General features: G+C 46.8%; 1 protein-coding gene across 4 annotated transcripts; it reads right to left on the bottom strand.

Moving 5' to 3' along the window:
• Positions 1-32: 32 nt before the first annotated feature.
• TPM4 (tropomyosin 4) lies at positions 33-10,923 on the bottom strand. Of its 4 annotated transcripts, XM_080385957.1 has the most exons (10): positions 10,003-10,091; positions 9,115-9,262; positions 6,548-6,673; positions 3,396-3,529; positions 2,989-3,106; positions 2,582-2,652; positions 2,254-2,329; positions 1,572-1,634; positions 1,423-1,492; positions 684-892 (listed from the first exon to the last, which is right to left on the bottom strand). In XM_080385957.1, exons 2-10 carry the CDS (start codon positions 9,226-9,228, stop codon positions 810-812), a joined length of 855 nt encoding a protein of 284 aa, XP_080242083.1. In that variant the 5' UTR covers positions 9,229-9,262; positions 10,003-10,091; the 3' UTR covers positions 684-809. The 4 variants fall into 4 exon arrangements, with proteins under 4 accessions (XP_080242082.1, XP_080242083.1, XP_080242084.1 ...); XM_080385956.1 differs by lacking the exons at positions 684-892; positions 6,548-6,673; positions 9,115-9,262; positions 10,003-10,091 and adding exons at positions 33-234; positions 5,550-5,788; XM_080385958.1 differs by lacking the exons at positions 6,548-6,673; positions 9,115-9,262; positions 10,003-10,091 and adding an exon at positions 5,550-5,768 and having other exon boundaries at positions 722-892.
• Positions 10,924-16,871: the final 5,948 nt, after the last annotated feature.

Below are 16,871 nucleotides of genomic sequence, written 5' to 3'. Positions count from 1 at the left end.
CCAGCGCTACAGAAGGGGCGGGAGGCGGCCCGGGCAGCGGGAGACGGTTTAATGCGGGGCTGGGGGGGGGGGGGGGGGGAAGGAGCCGCGGGGGGTCGCTACGGCCGCGCTGGCGGCGGGGGGCGGTGCCGGGGTCCCGGTGCCTCCCGTGTCATATACAGTTTAGCTCGTTCAGCGTCTGGTCCAGTGTCTGGTGCAAACCCAGGTTCTCCTCTTTGGCTTGGGCGAGCTTTTCTGGTGAGAAAGAAGAAAAACCAGCCTGAACCCACGTTATTTACACCCCCACGGTCGCTTCCTGCACGCCCAGGACACCAGCACTGTGTCCACAAAACGGGGCCAAGTCTTGGTAACTGCTCTCGGCTAGTGAGGGGTCTGGACATATCTTAACACTGACAGGACACATCCTCCGGGGATGTCCTTGTCCCGAGAGGTTTTAAGTGGGCAGGGGGAACAACACAAGGATGCACCCAACACCCAGCGCACTCGGAGCTCCTGGCTGCCCCACGCGTCCCTGGGCACCCTGACTTTTAGCTGATGGGGGCAGCTGAGCTGCCTCTATCCGCCTCTCCCCAGCCTGAGGAGCCAAACGCATTTTCAGTGTCGTTCCTATTGTATTTTAAGTGAGTTTTAAGGAAATAAAGCCCAAAAGCTGAAAGGCAGAGGTATCGTGTTTTTATTGAGCTCCGTCCTTACAGAGGAGACGGAAAGATCGCTTGTGGAAGTTGCACAGAAGTGACAGGTTTCACAGGCAAGAAAAGCTTAAGAAATGCAGCGAGCAAGAGCGGCCCCCGCGCCCCCTGGGGTGTGGATCACAAGGAGGTCATGTCATTGAGAGCATGGTCAAGCTCCTCACTGATTGCTTTGTACTTCAGCTTCTGAGCGTACAACTCGTCTATCGGTCACAGGGACAGAAGGCACATTTCAGCAAGAGATGCAGAGAAACAGCCCAGAGGAGAGGCGCACAGTAGGAGACAGGACAGTCGGAAGGCAGCAGCCAAAGCAGTCGGGAAGGAAAACAAAAGAAGAAAACAGATGTATAACTGACCATCGGTATGAAAAAAAAAATATCCACTGCTGCCAGGTCAGGAGCTTTGTCTACCTTTCCTTTTCTTTAAACCTCAGATAATTATTTTTCAGTCACCAGATTAAGCAGGGTCATGATTTTGTATTAATAGAAAGTGTCCTTGAGCCCATGTATCTGTGAGTTGGCCAAAATCAGGTCGTTGTTACCAACTTTCTGAAAAAAAAACCCTTTCAGGGAAACTTCCTCCAGCCAGGAGGGGCCACTCTGGGCAGCAGACACATCACACGGAGACACACACCAGTGCGCCTGACCTTACCAGCCAAATCCAATACCCACTCCGAGAAGTTTATTTCCTGATTTGAAACTGAACACTAAATGAAACTCGAGAGATTTCATACCTTCCAGGTCATCAATAGACTTTTCCAGTTTGGCAACTGTTCTCTCCGCAAATTCAGCACGGGTTTCAGCCTAAAAAAAATCAAAGAGAGTTGAGTGGATGCTTGTTAAAAAAGTGATGCCAGAATAACAATTGGAGGTGGACACTTACCTCTTTAAGCTTGTCAGAGAGAATCTTAATTTCTTCTTCGTATTTATCTTCTTTTTCTGAGTACTGTGAAAACAAACAATAAACACTGTTTAAGGGAAGTTGTAGCTACAATAATGTTTATGAAACCGCAACCTATTTACAACCACTTTTCCTTCTACAGCAGCTGCAAACGCCCCTTCCATACTTTTCTCCTCTTCACCTCTTCTCCACTTCAGACTCTGGTTCATCACAAAACATCATTTGAAGACTCAGGATGTCCGAGTTCCTCTGTGCGTCATCGCACACCTTAACAGGCTTACTTTCTTGCGCAGCACAAAAATAGCTGAATGTGCAAGAGAATGTGAAGCCTTCCATACCGATTTAGACTAGCCAGAACCAACTGTTTAATGAAATCAAGAGGTTTAACAATTTTCTTTATTAAGGGCAAAAAAAACCACAAAAAGAGCAAGACTGGAAAATCGAGAGTGGTCAGCAGATGTGAGAAACGGCGCTGTAGGGCCTGGCTGTTGCAGGTAATTATTATATCACTGACTTGGGTCTGAGCAGAACCCATTCAGCATTATCAACAGTCTCTGTTAAACAGGCAGTCTGCTAAACCCTTTCAATTTCTGATTTATTTCTATTAACTTTATTTTCAAGTTTTGGCTTTGCCCCTATCCTTCAGTTTACTGCAAGAACCAACCTTTTCAGACTGAGCTTCCAAAGACTTCAGGTTGTTAGTGACATTCTTTAACTCCTCTTCAAGGTCGCTGCATTTACTATAGGAAAAAACCCAAAAGTATAAATTACTACTGTCCCTGTTATCAGTTAATTTAATTTTCAAGAGGTCTAAAAATCCAAGGAAGGAAGGAATGATTAAGTCTGAAAGAAGAAAATTTGGTATACGGGGTATAAAAAAGCTTTTCTACCCATACCACATGCCTGCCTACCAGTAGCAGATTCTTCTAATGAAATACAGCTTTGACCTTTAATGTATTGTGAACTGCTCCTGTGTGTATGGAGTTACTCACACTTCAGACACTTCTGCACGCTCTTCAGCTCTTTCCAGTTCACCCTCCAAAATAACCAGTTTACGGGCAACCTGTGAAGAGACAACAGCTGCATCAAGCCAGCCTGTAAGTTCTTACCCCTTTCTCTCACAGCACTACGTTCGAGCTTTCCTGAATAATGAGATTAGATTAGAACATCCATGCACAGATACGGCTGGGTTTTTTCCCAAAATAAGTTGGATTTTGCAGTGTTGTTAGCATTAAATATCTAAGATGCTGCAAGTCACTATTAAAATTACCCCTTTCTGGGAATGTTCCAAAGTTCAATTGCCACACAGTGAGAAGCCTGCAAAGGCTGACTAAACTGAAGCGTAACGAAGTTGTTCATGGTTCTCCCTCATGTTTAATTGTTTCCTTATCCCTTTTACCTCTTCGTATTTGCGGTCAGCTTCTTCAGCAATATGCTTGGCCTCCTTCAGTTGCATTTCCTGAATTTCCATTTTCTCTTCATCTTTCATGGCTCTGTTCTCAATAACCTTCATTCCTCTGCAGAAGTCAAAACACGTGTGTTTAACATAGAAACATTTTAGCACTACTATCTCAAAAATCCCAAACTGGAATTCCATACTTGTAACCAAAAAGTAGCCCGTTATGACAATACTGTCATGTTCCTCAAGGCTAACAGAACTACTCATTCCAGCCTGAAAAAAGTTCCAAATCTCTGACCCACAATCCACATTAGCACATGCAGATACTAAATTAGAAAGGAGTATTTTATTCATATATATTCCATTTTTTACCCCAAAAAAAGAAAGAAAGAAAAAAGGAAATGTACCTCTCGCTCTCATCCGCTGCTTTCTCAGCCTCCTCCAGTTTCTGCAAGGCAGTGGCCAGCCGTTCTTGGGCACGATCCAACTCCTCTTCCACTAGCTGGATACGTCTGTTCAGAGCTGCCACCTCACCTTCAGCCTACACAAAACACAAGCACCCAGAACTGAGGTTACGCGCAAAATCTCAGCTGATGGGTTTCCTTACAACTGCAAAGGCTTCCCCTTGGTATAGGCAGCAGAAGCTCCAGGAAGCCTTCTGCCTCTGCTTTTTGTTTCAACTGTGGCATCTCAGAAATCTCTAGGTATGGAGTATGTGCTTCTTTCTTTTTTAATGGTACTTCACATTCCTGCCATACAACAAAGGGCTTGACACTGATTGCTAGCATTGGAGTATTTTCAGATCATTTCACAGGGCTGGATCTCCCCGTAGGATTGCAAAGTTAAAAACGGAACTGTTTCCATCATGGCTTGTTCCCAAAACCTCACAGTTCACCTCTCTGTTCCTAGTTCCATCACAGATCAAAGCAATACCTACCACAGCACGCTGCTGAAGTTAAAGCCATTTCATTATCCGTTATGGGCTCCTGAGCCTGCCACTGCTCTATAATCTTTATGCAGTCAGTTGGGCAGATAGAGTTTGCCTCAGCATGGGAGAGTCGGTCTTTGTAACATAAACAGGGCAAAATTAGATATGTTCTTAAAATCAGTTCACTTTTTCATTTGTTCCTGTGGTACTTAAGGAATTAGACAGAAAGCACTTCTTAATAATGTCTCTTTATATATTGTTGAATAAACTGCACAGTAATTTGAAACGCTATTAACATTTAAAAAACAGACTAGATAATAAATGGAAAGGTCATTGGGAGAAACGCTTGCATATAGACAACATGAACAAATCAGTGTTGATTAATACATTGTGTTTATTCAGATATGGTTCCTTTAATTGCTTGTTATTTCAAGGAAAATAAAGCCCTACTTTAATAACTGCCAGGTTTGCATGCTTAATTGTCCCCAAATCTAAGCGTGATTGCCATATACAAGATTTTTTATTTAAAAAAAAAAAAAAAAAAAAAGACAGGGTATAGATCCTGGGAAGGCAATTGGGTTTTGCTTTATGTTAAACACTTTGAAGATATAATTGTTTTGCTGCAGCTTTGCAAATCCGGTTACTGACCGCTCCTCCTAAGCTGGAGGAAGTGGTTTCATTCATAGCTGTACCATCTTAGAAAGGATTTCAGTGACCAATCCAAATGGCAGCTGACCCTGGACTCCTCTAGTCATAAATTACCCAGCATTTCATTTGTTTTCTACCCAGCGCTGTGTGTTTAACTTTCTCGATTTACACACAAGCCATCGATCATGTGGAAAACCGGTGTCTGTTAGGTGCTAGTCTGCAACCCCTTCCACTAGGCTGGCCACTTTTAAGTCACATTTTAATTAAGCAAGATTCCAAAGCTATGGAGACAGGGCCACTGGGAAGCTGGAGTTAGTCTGGCTCCACCTCTCCCAGAAGCAGTTTTACCGTATAAGGACTGCGGGCTAACTCGCTGACATGTGATAAAATAGCAGGAAGATGCCGGGAAGGCTGATCACACACAAACCTAAGTGAAACCAGCTGTCCAGCCCCGGGAGAGCCGCACACTAGTGGAGAGTTCTCATTTCTCTGTGAAAACCAGGAGGGAAAGTGATTTTTCAGCAGTTCGGACATTTCCCAGCTGTGCTGAAGCCAGTGGTGCGGCGCCGAGAGGCGGGAACTCCCCGCTCGTTGTCATGCAGTGCTTTTTCCTAAACTGCCATTTCCTACAAAACTCGTAACCGCTCCCCGATGCCAATGGGGGCTCGCAACGCCGTTTCCGAGGGGAAAGCGCGATAAGCAGCGGGCGCCTCGCAGCAGCCACCGCCGCCGCGCCCGGCGCCCCGCAGGCCGGTGCGGGCCAGGCGCTGCGGCAGCGCCAGCGGCTTCCGCAGGGAGTCTGCGGAGCGGAGCAGCGAGGGGGACAGCTGAGGAATGAAGGCAGCCGGCGGCCGAGCCGTCCTCCCGGAGCAGGGGAGAGCCGGGCGCGCCCCAGCGAGAGAGAGCCAGAGACAGGAAGGAAGGAGCAGGGCAGCCCGGGAGAGAGCGACCGAGAGAGGCGAGCAGGCAGCCCGGGCGGTCTCACTTTCTCCCGCAGGTCCCGTTCCAGGTCCAGCTCCCGCTGGAGGACCTGGGCGCGATCCTCCGCCTCATCCGCCTGTTGCTGCAGGCACTGGATCTTCCTCTTCACGGCTTCCAGGGAGCTCGGCGCGGCCATGGGCGCGGCGCTGGCGACGGGCAGGGCGCGGGGGTGCTGCACGTGGCGGCGCGCGGCCCCGCGCCTTTCAATGGGCCGATGACGTCACGCGGCTGGAGGTGGAGGTGGGGGCGGTGACGTAGCACAGAGAGGAGCCGGCGCAGGCAGCGCTGGGACAGCGGCGCACCGGGGCCGCCCCGCCCCCAGCCCCGCTCCCCGGCGGGGTCCCCCCGAGCGCCCACCCAGCTCCGGGGCCGCCCCGCCCCGGGCTGCGCAACCCGCTGCGCCGCGCCCGGCTGCCGCGCTGCGGGGCTCTCCCGCCACCCTGAGGCCCCCAAAAGGTGGGGCTCGGCACCGTGCTGCCGGGTGCTGCCCTCCGGTGTGGTACTGCCGGAGAGGAGCCGGGCGAACCGTTCTGACAGCGACACGCGTGGCCGGGGAGCCGGGGCTGGGCGTCACGCCTGCGGGGGCTGCACCCAACAGCATCCTCACAGCCCAGCTCCCCTGAAAGATCAACACCTTGTTTACTTCGATTAAAGGAGATTTCACTTTCCTAAAGAATCCCCGCCCCCTCCCCCTCCCCCCCGGTTCCGGAACCTGAGGTGCAGTGCTACACGTACCTCCGGTACCCGTTAAAGGCCCAAGTGGCACAGTGTCCCCCGGGCAGCCGCGGGTGCCACGTCCCGGTGCGGAACAGCAGCCCCCAGCTCCTTCTGGGAGAGGGCACAGACTTGTGTACCTGAAGTTCAATACTGCCTTCTCCACCCCGCCCATCAAAAGACTGCAACACAAAAGCCCTCAGTGATTCCTATAATCAGTGTTACTACCTACTTACTGCAAAATATACAGAGCACAGTAACAGGTGAGTATTAGCTGTAGGTACATACATCAGTGGCCTTCTTTTCAGCCTGCTCCAGTTTTTCCTGGGCATCTTTGAGAGCCTCCGAGTACTTATCCAGCTCATCTTCAGTTCCTTTCAACTTCTTCTGCAGAGCTACCAGCTCATCCTCTACCTTTCAAAAGAGAAAAAAATAAAGTCAGCATTATCAGTTACAGTTTAATAATGTTAAAATGTCTCTTTACTATTAGTTTTAGCCTAACACAACATACAAAGAGTCAGAAAAGACCAGATCGAAGTTCTGCTGGGGCAAGGAGTCTGACAATGACTGGTAGCAGTTGCCAGGGAAAGATGATTAAACACATATCCTTAGGACAACATTCCCTGCCACTGCACACACGGGATCTGGTTTAATACATAACTGGGTATAAACCCTTTTCCACCTCTTCCGTTTTGGACTCTGCAACGCCCTTCAGCAGTTAATTCTACAGCATAAAAGTTTTAAAGTTATGTCCTGATGATTTATTGGGAAACTCTTCAGTTCCTGTATAGCTAGAAAAAAAAAGCAGTTGTTCCCGAGTCATCTTTTGTGTGTCGTTGGAGACACTTCAAACCCCACGCAAGACTCTGGAAGCAGGAAGGAACAGCTCTGCTCTGCGACAGCCCCTGCCATAAGCAGGAGGTGGGAGTTGGGGAGGAGGTCTCTTCCCACCTGAATTATTCTCCAGTCGTGGCCCAACAAGGTATGCTCCATCCACAAGGCTCAGCCTCTCTCCTCCATACCATATAAATCTATATTGTACACTAGAATGGTACTATTTATAACCTGCTGGGAGACTGTTTAATGATGAACTGTCTCGTGCTCCCAGAAGAATTTACATTATCAGGAGGCTTGCTGCTGATAAGAGTGTGCCTGCAAACCCAACTGCTCCATCATGTCATCTGCAATACAAAACAGTTCTGTCTGTAGAGCAACCGATGCAACCATTTAGCTCCGCCTGCACATAAATTCCGTCTATCAAAATAAGTTTGTGTTTTAATACACTTGACTTTCTTCACTCTAGCTTCAAAGATAGCTTTAACAACATTTTTGGTAGCGTGTTATTCTTGAATGTTATGTTGCTACATTTCTGCTCTGAGTAACCAGATAGTGCGAGAGAACTGAATATGCTTGCTTGGATGCTTTAACAGAGGGACAGTAAGCAGAATGAAGGTGATGCTCACTTTGTGTATGATGTTAAAATTGCTACTCAAGTACCATGCCCATGTTACAAAAAAAAAAAAAAAAAGGCGCTGAAAACTTTGACACAACTTAGAAAAGAGAGCAAAGATTTTTTTTCTTTTAGCTTTTTACTGTGAATAACCCTCATACAGATACTTGAAAATTCCTATAAGCGTAGAGTTTATCATTCTGTAGGAAATCACCTTTGATAACTAAACATAAAGGAAGGCTAAGCATTTAATCCCCATAACCACTCTGAGGAACAATCTGTGTGGCTGTTGCAGAGTACAGAAAGATGAGCTGAAGAGACTGTGGCCCAGCAGAATGGCACCTGACCAACACCTCTGAGGCTAGGAAAGAAATAGGGACTACACACATAGGGTGATGCATACAGCTTGTAGAAGCCTGCTGTAATGACACAGAAGAGACAAGTGGTTTTCCTTGCATTGGGGGCAGAGGGAGAAAACAGCAGCAGCTGACCCTTTTGGAAACTTTTCCTGTTGCTTTAGCCAAACGGATGATCTGTTGAAACTTTGGTCTCATATCATCCAGGATCTCACTTCTTATGTTCAAGTTCAGTTTATTTGGCCAATTGAATGTTAATAACATATTATAGAAGTCTGGAAGACATAGGAGAAGCAGCCACATTTAAAGAATGTGAAAGGAAAAAACACAGTTATTTTACAGGAAGTGCAATAAGAAACGCAAGTGTCGTCAACTTACATTTCAAGATCATTCTGAAAACAGTACAGCTCAAATGAGATAGACACCCAGAATAAAGAACATTGAAAAGCAAAAGAATATGAAAATGCTAACACTAAAATTCAGTTAAAAGAAGAGCTTTCAAATGAAGGTATTTCTGGTTATTCTTAAAAAAACCCAACACAACATATCTACTGTTGAGTCACAGCTGGTGCCTCTAAGGGGCACTCTCTATACCAAGGATTAGTCAAGTGAACTTTATTAATTCACTTCAAGAAGAGGCTCAATTAATGTTTAGACACAGCTGACTCTTCAGGAGGTATTAATACTAGTGCTACATGTGTTCGAGGTACACAGCTTTGATTTTGAGTATGTAAGGCCTTTTCCATCGAATCATAAGCACACAAAAATTAAGGCAATTATGTAAGATTCAAGAAAACTTAGGCAAAGTACTCTTAATAATCTGTGGATAGTGCCAGTTTTGCAAAGACTCAGACAGCTGAAAGGAGAAGTTAATACCTAGCCCTGGCTGTATGAGTATAACATCACAACAAGGCAAAAAGACTTCAAAAAGGTTAACAGAAAACCCAGCTTCCAGTTACTTCCCTTTCTGAATCAAAAAGTTGTGACATAGTATTCTGTTAACTTATTTCCACAGCACATGCACAATCAGTGCATTTATTTCTACTTACCTGTTTACATTTGTCCTCAGCTGCCTTCTTATCTGTTTCAGCCTGCTCTGCTCTGTCAATGGCATTCTCTTTGTCTAACTTCAACATCTGCATCTTTTTCTTGATAGCTTCCATTTTTGCTAAAGGATAGGTTGGATCTGTCACACAACTGAAAGAATTACAAAGAGTAAAGGTTTAGATTTTTAACAGCTTGGGCAGAGAAATAAGCTGTACCCAGCCGTCACAGGGAAAATGAGCTCAAGTGGTTGTAGAGAGCTTTAAACCCAGAGACCGCTGGACAAAACCCAGATCTATTGGCCTCTTCTCTGATCTTTCATAGAGAGCCTTTCTAAGGAATGAGCTGGAACAGACTCACTAGAGGAATCTTCACCACTCCATCATCTCCTTATTTGGCTCCTGTTTTCTTAAAGAGAAAACTGTTTCCATTTTTAAGCTTCTGACAGAAGCAAAAGTGTTGACATATGAACACATGCTTGAAAGAAAGCTTATTAGCACCCCTTCGTGTTTGCAGAGCAATTAAACAGCCCAACAGATCTACGGGGATGGCTTGGCTTCTTATAATAATGGCATAAGACTAATGGAGAAAAGGATCTTTTTGGAATACTCCAAAATAAATCCATGCATAAATTAAAAAAAAAATCTACACTTAAATGGTAGCTAAATTTATGTTATAAAAAGATGCAGGACATGTTATGAGACAGCAGGTTAGGGTTTTTTTTCTGTGAAAATAAGCACTGGTGTTAAAGAACTAGCTATAATCTGTAATAGTATAATATATAATAGAGGTTGGATTTAGATACCAAGTTCAGGCTGAAAGGCATTGAGTGAGTCTGAGTGCTTGTCTTTGAAATTTCACTCATTAAATACTTAGGGAACTGAACAAAATACCTGAAGTTGCAGTCTGATGAGCCCTGTAAATTACTTCTGCTGTATGAAGGAGTCACCTTCTCTCTGTCAGGCACGGCAAGAACAGGCTCTGGGAGGAATATCAGGAGCAGTTCCACTGAGGACATCAAGAACATCCAACAGCCCCAGCATGAGCCTTGTTTCATTTCACAGTCCTATTAAACACATTACCATCCCCCCAGCTGCTCTCTCCCATCCCTTTGCATGACCTGCTTTGTCCCGACTGCATCAAGGGCTTACTCCACTTCCCAGAGCTGACTGAAAATGCTTGTTGACTTTGGTACAGTGACCCACATGCCCTCATATTTCCCCCAATTCTTCCCCACGTTCGGGTCCCGTTAACCACCCCATGATCCTTTCCTTCCCTATTCTGACCTGCTCTGCTCTCCACAGCCTTGTAGCTCCCTGCCAGGCCACACACAGCCCAACCTCATAAACCCTGTCAGGCCTTCCCTCAGAAGTGTTCACAGCATCCCCAGCCACGTGGGGTACCAGAAGACTCAGCACAAGATTTGGAATCCCTCATCCCCTGGAGCGAGCTGGCATGGCACTGAAAGGCCTTCAGGAATGATTTCAAAGGAAAAATTGCCTTTTATTTAGCTAAACATGACAGTAGAATGGGCCTGAAGCCAGTATCAGCACATCACCTACAAACAAAGCGAGAGCCCCACAAACCATCCCCAAAGCACCACAAGGCTTATCAGCGCACTTGCTACGCTGCTCAGGCTGCCTTTTACCACCCATTTACTGGTGTTTCTATTCAAAACAAAACCACCGCGCACACGACTACTAAATCCAACCCCCACGCCCGCGGGGGCCCACACCGCCTCCCCATCCCAAGATGGCTGCCAGCAACGCCCCGAGGAGCTGCCGTGGCGACACCAAGATGGCGACGCGAGCGAGGACTACCCCTCCCAGCGGGCTGTGTGTGTGTGTGCGTGCGTGCGTGCGTGCGTGCGTGCGTGCGTGCGTGCGTCCGCCCGCCCGCCCTTTCCAGACAGCACCAGCCCCTCCACAGACCCTCGTTAACGGCAATTAAATGACCCCGGGCTTCTCCCCCCCCCGCCCCGTATATAAAACAACGCTTGGAATTTTTAACAGGGAAAACAATGCTGGCTCTTCCCGAGTCTGTGTGCGCCTCGGCACACCTCATCCGATAGAAACGCGCTTTTTCTCCTAGAAATCGCCATATTTGTCTCCCCTTCCCTGCCCCCCCACCCCCCGGCACTTTTTGTCCAATTCTGAGAGGAAAACCACACAGGTTTCAAGCCTGCGAACAGGTTAAGGAGTAGAGGTGAGGAGGCAGTACATTAACAGTGTGGCTGCACCAGCAGAAACGCCATTAAAAACAAATAAACCATATTAATCAGCATCACGGCCTGCATCTCCCCATGCCCCCCTCCCCTGGGAGCCTGTTGGCTCAGCCCTGCTGGGGGGGCTGTGGCTGAGGGGAAAGCCTGGCTGCTGAGGCAGGGACCGCCGCGGCCCTTGGGTCAGCTGGCGCAGCACAGCCGTGGTGATGCCCACTCGCTTTCTTCATGGCAATGTACACCTTTAACAAGTTTCTTCTGCTGGCTGCAACCCAGCGGTCCAGCTCGCACGCTGCTCCTGTGGAGTTCAAACCAGCTGGCCGTGTTTTATGGCTCCTCCGGGGCTACCTTCCATTGCACCTGCCAGTGTGGACCCCCAGGGCTGTGCCCGCGGCACCCACCCACATGTGCCACAGGCCCTGTCTGTAAGGAGCCGGTTGTGGGGTGCAGCTTTGGAGCCACATCCAGTCAGGGAGGAAGGGGAGTGGGGAAGGGCGGTGTTAGCCATGTCTGAGCCAGCATGTGTAGGAACTCGTGTGATGGAGGCAGATGCAAAGCCATGCACGCCCCTCCCTGGGACTACAGCTGTGTGTATCCTTCAATGCGTGTTTCGAGCCGTTCCTGTGGCTGCTCTCGCAGCCTCTTTATAATTTCTGATTGCTGAGAGGAGCAGAAGTGGCTTTCCAGCCAGCTCACCAGCTCCTCTCCTGCTGCAGGCTGGGGCAGGCTCAGAATCGGGGTTGGGGAAGCAATCACTGAACAAAACCCTTTTGACTTTGTATTTCTACTGCAGGAAGATAATTTTTCTCATCAACCCCATTGCATGACTCTGGGTCACATTTAGAAAAGAATATCAAGGAACATGTCACCCTGTGTAGCCCTTCAACCAGGTACATTCCCTTCTTCCCCTCCCTGCTTCACTAACTGGAGAGAAATACCTGAAGAATTGACTTTGCTCCCGCAGTAATGATAATCCTGTCACTCCCACAGCCTCTGGCTTTCATTAGCTTGGGAAACATGAGCGACCAAGAGAGGAAGAAGAGCCCTCCAGACTTTTCCTCTTTTGGGCAGGTGGGAAGGCACTTTACAGGCTGTAGGAATTCCTTTGTTTTCCCTTTTGTTAGAGGGATTGTTTGGGCCTAGGCAGGGCTTGGCAAGGTTGGGTGTGTAAATACGAGAGGATACCAGAAGGAAATGAAGCTGTAAAGTGGGATTGTTGGAGACCATGCTCATGTCTTTGGCAGCACGCTGCATGGGAAGCGTGTTGCAGCAGGCATTTGAACAGGCTCGGGGGTGCTTGGACCTGTGGCCTGCAGTCTGGCAGGTCTCAAAATTTTCTATGTTCTCACTTCTTACTCCTTTTTTATTGTGCAGAAGTTAGCTGGGACACACACCATATCCCATTTCACTATCTGGGAAAAGTAGATACTTTATATCCCCGTTTTCCTCCCCAGCTCCTCCTCTGTTCTAAACTCCTGGTCGCAAAACATCACCTTCCCCTCTTTCACACTGACCAAGCTCCAACTCCTCCTCATATGCAAAACTGCATGTATCAAGGCTAGAAACGTTTCCAAGCAGAAGAAAGAATCCTTTACCCAATTTCCTCCAGTTTCTTAATGTAAGTATCTCCCAATAGACTACTCTTGTAAATTTTCTGTTCTACAAACCATATAATACGATCTATCACTAGCAGCGCACTGTAGCAAAGGTGGCACCAGAATGAACATCAAACTTGTCTCTTCCTGGCGTTTCCTTTTAAATGACAAAATCTGTAAACCCTCATATCTCACTGAATTTCTTTCTCACATCTCACTGGATATCTTTTCTTTGTGGGTTCTCCCTGCAGGGCTGTCTCCCAGTGTTAAGGGTATGGCAGAGCAGAAACAATCTGTAATACCCTTTTCCCAATACTTTCTTATCAAGTATCCATTACTCACCATGGAGGAGGACATGGTACTGGGCTAGGTGTGACCAAAATGGTAGATCTACTCTTCCCATGCTCAGATCCGAGGGGAGTTTACCTCCTTTCTTAAATAATCCTGGTTATCTGAATTTTCCAGCAGGGTCTTGAACACCCGAGATGCTGAATTGACAGTTTTGAATAGGATGGCAGAATTCACTCAGTACCTGAAACATGCACCTGCTTGGGAAGCCTGTCTTACTGCCAGTATCTGGTACACCAGGAGAAAGCAAATCCCATCCTATATGCATGTTAACGTTCCTGGCTAATACAGAATGGAGTGGAAAGGATGTTAGGAGGATCACCAGCCTCTATCCAAAAACTTTTGCTACCCTTCCCTTCTCTGGGCTGGTTGTATTGCCTTCACTGGTGAGACCTATATAGTCGCAGAGAAGGGTTTGCCTTTAGACTACCCCCTCTTTGGTTACTTTGCTATTACAGTCCATTTCTGGGCCACAGTGACAGCTTTAAGTACTTCCTTGCCATTAGATGGCAATGTAGATCCACAAATCCTCTTTCTTCCTTGAGCCCCTGGAAAATCATCCTGCTGCTGGTGGAATGGCTGGTAGAGCCTCAAATCTTCTATTTCCACCCACCTCACCTTTTAAGACTGAGGGATCCTGAATTTGTTTTGCCTGCAAACGAATAGAGCTGGCTGCCTGGGATGCCAGCTCCTCTGGAGTCCTCAGTGGCATGAGCACTCACTCTCTCTCCATCTAAGGCCCGCCTTAGTGCACAGAGGTCTTTTTTTATTCTTCCAGAGATTAATTCATTTGTCTCTTGTTTTGCTTTTTCCACAAGCGTTTTGCTGCCTTGCTTGTTTCTCAGCTTATTGCCAAACCTGGCAGGCAAGTGAGTCATGGGCTGCTGCAGGCCAAACCCTGGAGGATACAGACTTCCTAGGGTCATGAATCTCCCATCTGGGAAGTTATAAAGAACTGCAGTGAGAAATAACTACCACCGCAAAATGCTTTCCTCCATATCCATTTTTCAGCTTTCCCATTGTCTGCACTTGACTGGTTCATTTAACATGTGCGTTACTGGGTTTTTTCCCTTCACATTTCCTTTTCCCTCAGAAAATGACACCAACTCACATCCAGCTTTTGCTCAGAAAACTTGCAGGTTCATTTGTGTTCCAAAACCAGGCAAGTATGCTCCTTCAAAGCAGAATATACATATTCTGTATATTCTGCAGCCTGTTTAAGTTCAATCCTAGGCCAAACAGAGTCCACCGGCTCCCAGTAATGCAATATTGATGCTGGGCAGCTAGCCAGGGAAGTTGCAGGGCCTTTTGGAGTCTGGTTTGGACACTGCAGCAGGATCCGTCTGACTTGGTAACTTCAGCTTTGTTAGTGGCAGAAATCCTCACTTGTACCCAAACCAATGAAACTAGCATCAATCCCCCTTTTTGTGAGATCTTTTTTTTTTTAAATCTGTTGTACTGCCAGAGCAGATGGAGAGCTCCTGATTGTGGTCTAGAACAGGGCAGGATGACAGGGACGTTTTCCCCCGTGCTAGGCAAGGGTGGGAGATTGTGGCTGGGTACTCAGTGGAACAGAGGCCATTTGGCCTGGGAACACAGGACCCTGTAGCTTGACAAGCAGATGACAGGGCAGGGTCAGTGCAGAAACTGTCACCTTCCCTCATCACTCACACCTCCCGTATACCTTAATATAAGCACCTTTCAGCTTTTCTGGATTTTCAGTGGTCTAAACAATGAAGATTTTTGCCCTAATCTCCAGGAGAAGTGCTCCTCCATCATAGAAAGGCTCTCTTTATTCCTGGTGTGCAAGAAGTTAACAATATTCCTAAGTATTCTTGCAGATGTGAGCAGTATGCTGTAGATAAGTTATATCAGGAGAAAGTGTTATCGCTTGGGCTTACATATTTTGTGCTTATCCGTTGGACTCTAAAAAGCTTTTGCATTTAATTACCCATTTCTCAGAGCATTTATTAATAATTTATGAGTGCTTTGTTAGTTTTCTGTAGATTTAACTTGACATATAATGTGAGCCCAGTCATTTTATAACCAAGCACATCTCAGGAAAGCACTGGGTGACAGGAAAGGCCTTACTCATCCCTGCACATAGTGGTACAGCTCTAGTGGGGGCCTCTGGGTACTTCAGGAATATAAATACTAGTGCCTTAAGCTGCCCCATCACCCAGGATATCTGGGACGCTGAATGAATTAGGTGACAAGATGCATATCGGGCTGGAGATTTCTAACCTTAAGTTATCACTGCCAAGCTTTGCAATTTGTCCTGCATGGTCATTCACTTCCCAGCCCCGTGCTCCCTAGCACCTAGTGCGGGTCTCAGAGCTCACGATGCTGCAGCCTTCCCTCTGTACCATCAGTTAATGGAGCAGGAGGAAAATCATGGGGTAGAGAACGTGCCCACCGGCAGAACTGTGTTCTTAGGGGAGCTTAACAAAAAGCCTCTCTCCAGTACCCAGTGTTGCAGAGTTGCAGGCGTAAGCATGATCAACCTGACAAGGGCAGTCATCTCTCACACTTCATCCCTTGTGGTCTATCTGCTCTCAAACACAAACTCACCCCAAACAAACATCAGAGGAAAATCCTCAGTGTTCAGCATTACTGCCTGCAAGCCCTGCAATCACAGAGCTACAGAAACCAGCAAAGTATCTTCCTTAACAGAAAGACGAGCACTATCAGAGTGGTTTCCTCAAAGACTTACAGTCTCTGCCAGAGAAATCAGGGTCAAATTTTCCCCACATATTGCAATTTCCCTACAATTGCTACCAGGAAATAAAGAAACCTTTATTTCCTTATAGAGCATCATCCCACTTCTCCTCTTTTGTCCTCTGCAAGGAGAGCAGCACAAGTAGCAAAACACAGCCACTGCCAAGCAAACCAACAAAAAACCCCCAACATCTAAGAAATGAGTGTCTGTATTCTGGCATTATAAGGAGACCATATGAGGCCCAGGCTGATCTCAACCACCTTGAGACATATTAATGAAGCACCTAATTTAGGCAGGTGTTTCTCTTTTGCTCCAGTCAATGGAGTAAGGCAGCTTTGAGAACAAAAAAGGAGACAATGTTTTATAAATGCTGTTGCTTTATTTCTTCCCCCCTCTAAAAAAATAATAGCCTACCTGGGTTCTAAATTGCTTTTCAGGCTTCCCTAATGAACGCTTCTCTGAATGTCTGCATGTCTTCTGTTTGCCCTCAATATGGGCAAAAGCCTAGGTCAGTAAGTTTTTATTTGATTTGTAAATAATGCCAGAGTGACACATTATCACAGATCCTCAGAACTCTGACTCCATGTCTTGTCCTCCAGATATGACATGCCAGAGACATCACCCACGTAGGCTGGCAAGGTGCAGGGTAGGGGATGGAGATTAAAATAACTTTGAGGAAAGACCATCTAGAACTTTATCCTGTACCTCTGTTTAGCCCACAAACCATCAGAAGCTGATGAAATAATTGCTCTGGACAGGTAATAAAACATCCTCCAGCAAAACTAAGGTACTTAATATACTGCCCATGTCAATTTCCCTTATTTCTGCTGTCCTCTTCCTTTTAATAATGGTTTAATGAAAAATTCAAAATTAATTGGA

This window comes from Falco punctatus (assembly GCF_963210335.1).
Source record: "Falco punctatus genome assembly, chromosome: 4".
NCBI classification, from domain to species: domain Eukaryota; kingdom Metazoa; phylum Chordata; class Aves; order Falconiformes; family Falconidae; genus Falco; species Falco punctatus.
This window is presented reverse-complemented; position numbering and strand designations above follow the sequence as displayed.

Bases quoted from the DNA above. Each gene is read 5' to 3' on its own strand.
- TPM4 (XM_080385957.1), bottom strand. From the start codon at position 9,228: ATGGAAGCTATCAAGAAAAAGATGCAGATGTTGAAGTTAGACAAAGAG. The intron at 1,493-1,571 runs GTAAGTGTCCAC...GATTTTTTTTAG, and splicing joins TCTCTGACAAGCTTAAAGAG to GCTGAAACCCGTGCTGAATT. The intron at 893-1,422 runs GTATGAAATCTC...TGTGACCGATAG, and splicing joins GTCTATTGATGACCTGGAAG to ACGAGTTGTACGCTCAGAAG.